At 37.6% G+C, this 4,046-nt stretch overlaps 1 protein-coding gene across 1 annotated transcript; it reads right to left on the bottom strand.

Annotated features, from left to right (window-relative positions):
• Positions 1-2,904: 2,904 nt before the first annotated feature.
• Positions 2,905-3,830, bottom strand: LOC115294045 (putative vomeronasal receptor-like protein 4). Its single transcript, XM_029941746.1, is given in 2 exon segments — positions 2,905-2,951; positions 2,954-3,830. Coding segments are annotated over 2 exon segments (924 nt in total).
• Between the last annotated feature and the right edge of the window lie 216 nt (positions 3,831-4,046).

The following is a 4,046-nucleotide window of genomic DNA, read 5'->3' on the forward strand; positions in this document are numbered from 1 at the left end:
GGAATTTCTCTAAGATGCTGCTGTTTGCACAAAAGTAATTATATGAAATATTTTGCTCTGTGTACAAATGTTATTTGTGGTTTTAGTTAAAAGATACATAATTTCCAAAATTCCATTAGAGAAGATAACTGAAATTACTCAAAAGTTAAAAGAATCTTTAAAATGTCCAACAAAGGGGCGCCTGGGTGGCTCAGTCAGTGAAGCCTCCGACTTAGGTTCAGGTCATGATCTCAGGTTCCTGGCTTCAAGACCCTGTCGGGCTTTATGCTGACAGCTCAGAGCCTGGAGCCTGCTTCAGATTCTGTGTCTCCCTCTCTCTCTGCCCCTCCCCCTCTCATGCTGTGTCTCTCTCTGCCTCAAAAATAAATAAAAAAATTAAAATGTCCAACAAGGATAATAAGAAAATACATTAAGTATGTCCAGAGAAGCATCTAGGAGAGTAATTCTATTAAGAAGCTATTTTTCCAACCAGATACTGGCTGACCACAAGGAGACTGAACCTGTACGGATTGTCCAACTTTCCCCGGTGTGAGTGGAACAAAGAAGAAAGAAAATGACTGTAGAAATCCAAAATGTGATAGTCCCAAAGTTAAAACCAAATCAGAGGTCAGACACACAAATAAATAAGCTAATGAATAAATGATCAGCAGAAAATACATATCATATTATACACATATAAACAATATGCTCAAAATATTAAAGACAATGGGAAAAATAAGAAATCAAAACAAGTGGAAAGAGAAACAAATTATGTAGTTGTGAAAATTTTGGGAAAGGAGCCTAATATAAATAGGCCACTATAATTTTCAGTAACGATTGAAAGATAATACAACTCAATGCAGTATACAATATTTTGGTTAAATGATAAATGAGTCTGAGTTGGTGAAAGGGAAAATGAACTGGAATATTGAGCAGAAATATCCACAACCAGTGACATTAAAGCCTGGAGATTCGTAGAAAACACAGTATTCACTACAGATATATGAAGATCAGGATAAGAAGAAAGAATCATTTAACTGTTGTGCTAGAGTATACAATAATACTAATAATACAAAATAAAGAAATGTTTAATTTCAAAACTTGACAATTTCAAATAAATGAGAAGTGCATTGCAACAAAAAATAAGTAAATAAAATACTAACCAGAAATGTTCATCAAGCTATGTAACACAAAAGAAAGGAAATATCCAAAGAATGCAAAAATACAGATTCAAAGGGATACATGGTCTCTGATGTTTATAACAGCATTATCAGCAATAGCCAAATTCTGCATAAAGCTTAAATGTCCATTAACTATGAATAGACAAAGAAGTTGTGGTATATACACACAATGGAATATTACTCACCCATCACAGAGAATGAAATCGTGTCATTTGCAACAATAAGGATGGAGCTAGACTGTATTTTAGTAAGCGAAATAAGTCAGTCAGAGAAAGGCAAACACTACATGATATTAGTTATATGTCGATGTTAAGAAACAAAACAAAGAAACAGAGGGGAAGAGAAGAGAGAGACATGCACACATACCAAAAAACAGACTTTTTTTTTAAACATATATTTATTGTTCCAGATAGCGTGCATGTGAGCAGGGCATTGGCAAAGAGAGGGGAAACAGAGGATCTGAAGTGGGCTCTGTGCTGATGCATACTCAAACTCAAGAGCCATGAGATCATGACCTGAGCAGTAAACAGATGCTTGACCAACGGAGCCACCCAGAAGTCCTAAACAGACTCTTAACTATGGAGAACACACTGATGGCTACCAGAGTGGAGACAGGCGGGGAGAGGGGTTAAATGAACAATAGGGATGAAGGAGGGCACCTGTTGTGATGAGAACCAGGTGAGGCGTGGAAGTGTTGAGGCACCAAACTGTACACCTGAAACTAATATTACATTGTATGCGAACTAACTGCAATTTAAATAAAAATCTTAGAAAGGGAAAAAGCAAAAGTACTTGGAGAAAGATAAAATTGTTTGAGAAGAGGGAAGGATAAGATAGAGAAAACCTACAAAAGTGAGAGCAAATCTCTGCAGCCTTATAGAAACCAGAACAGAGAATTAAACACAAAGAGTGCAGAGAGAAAAACATTATTCATTTACTATTGGATACATAGCTAAATATCTTGAATTAAGAAGAGTGAATTTCATTTTAAAAATATTACATTACTCTAGTGCAATTTTAATGGGCAATGAGAAAGAATGAAATCTGGCCATTTGTAGCAAAGTGGATGGACCTCGAGGGTGTCATGCTAAGCAAAATATGTCGGGCAGAGAAGGACAGATACCATATGTTTGCACTCATAGGTCTAACAGGAGAACAGGAGAAACCTAATGGAGGACCATGGGGAGGGGAAGGGGGAAAGAGAGTTGGGGAGAGAGAGGGACGCAAAACATGAGAGACTATTGAATACTGAAAATGAACCTAGGGCTGAAGGTGGAGGGGGAGGAGGAAGGGAGGTGGTGGTAATGGAGGAGGGCACTGGTAGGGAAGAGCACTGGGTATTATATGGAAACCAATTTGACAATAAATTATTTAAAAATATAAAAAATATAAATAAAAATATTACATTACCAATAGGGAATACTAATATGTACTAAAGTACTAGAGTGGTGCACTTGAGTATAATTTTACTGTATAGAGAGAAAAAGTTTCTTAAGGGAGATGAAAGTAAGATGAAAAACAAGTGCGCTGGAAAACATGGGACCATCAAATCTTCCTGAGTACAAAACTACTGAAACTGGAGTGACCTTGATATCATAGGTCTCGAATATATTTAGATAAATTAATATATGATTTGAAATTTGACGTAAGTTAAAATTGCATTTTAATTGTGAAACAAGTATTCTGTCATGTGGATCATAGCAAAATAATCAGTTTTGGGTGTAACTATTTCATGAATAAGTAGTTACAAACTGATTGTAATTTTCCCACACTTTTGAAACACGTTTTTATCCTTTTATCAGAACAAATTACCACCAATGCACTGACAGTGGCATAGACATTGGACACAAGCTTCTGGACATCAAGTATGACAGGGTCATAGCTCCATAACAGAGCTGCAGAGAAGGAGATGGTGGCATCGACCCAGTACATGACCACAAAGAAACTCACCAACAACAGGAGAGTCCGGGTGGCCCTTCTCTCTGGGGAGACTCGTGAGGAGAGGCGGGTGCTGTGGAGGTGCCGGCACCGCCTCTGATGCCTGGACAAGAGAACCACCATGTATGCACTTGCGAGCAGCATGGCTCCTATAAAGAAAACATCCCTGGATAATATCAAAGTGAGAAGCAGTGTCCTGATGAGAGAGCTTATGGGGGAAAATGAGCAGTATTTACTGACATTCAGTAGATTGTTCTGGGTCACATTAGAAGCAGCAGCAGTATATAAGAGGCAGTTACTATTGAGAGACAAACTGAGAAACCATAGGAGGAGAAAAGAATGGAAGATGTACTTTGTGCACTTATGTTTAAACCTGGCCAACCAGGATGTGCTGGGGCTGACGATGATGGCCTGGAGGGTGCTCAGGAGGCAGGTGGTACAGATGGAGTGGCTTCTCATTACTCTGTTCATGCAGAATAAAATCTTACATTTCAAATCGTTCAGAAAGTTCAGTGATTCCAATAGGTCTGTACATAACAAAAACAGTACAATGAAGAGTTTCATTATGTGGACAAGGGCCAAGTGACAGATGATTAAGTCCGTGGTCCTAGGCTGGTGATCCAGAAGAAGCATGAAGATGTGGAACAGGAGGAAGCTGTTGGCTGAGATTCCTATGATTACTTGTAAACATTGGCATATTTTAAGAATTACATAAATGGAAGATGTGATCATTATAATCCCAAAGAAAAAACATATTTACCTGGAACAAACAGAACTCACATCATCAATGAAATTAATTCTGTTGTCACAATCATCACCACGTGACAGGTTTCATTTTATGCAAATTTGTTTCACCCAGTTAATAAGTCAAACTTATGTTGTATAAAGTCTTAGAAATATAGTCTCAACACTATTTGCACACCAAGTTAAGTGTGTCTGTATTTTATA

The sequence above is a fragment of the Suricata suricatta genome, chromosome 6, assembly GCF_006229205.1.
Source record: "Suricata suricatta isolate VVHF042 chromosome 6, meerkat_22Aug2017_6uvM2_HiC, whole genome shotgun sequence".
NCBI classification, from domain to species: domain Eukaryota; kingdom Metazoa; phylum Chordata; class Mammalia; order Carnivora; family Herpestidae; genus Suricata; species Suricata suricatta.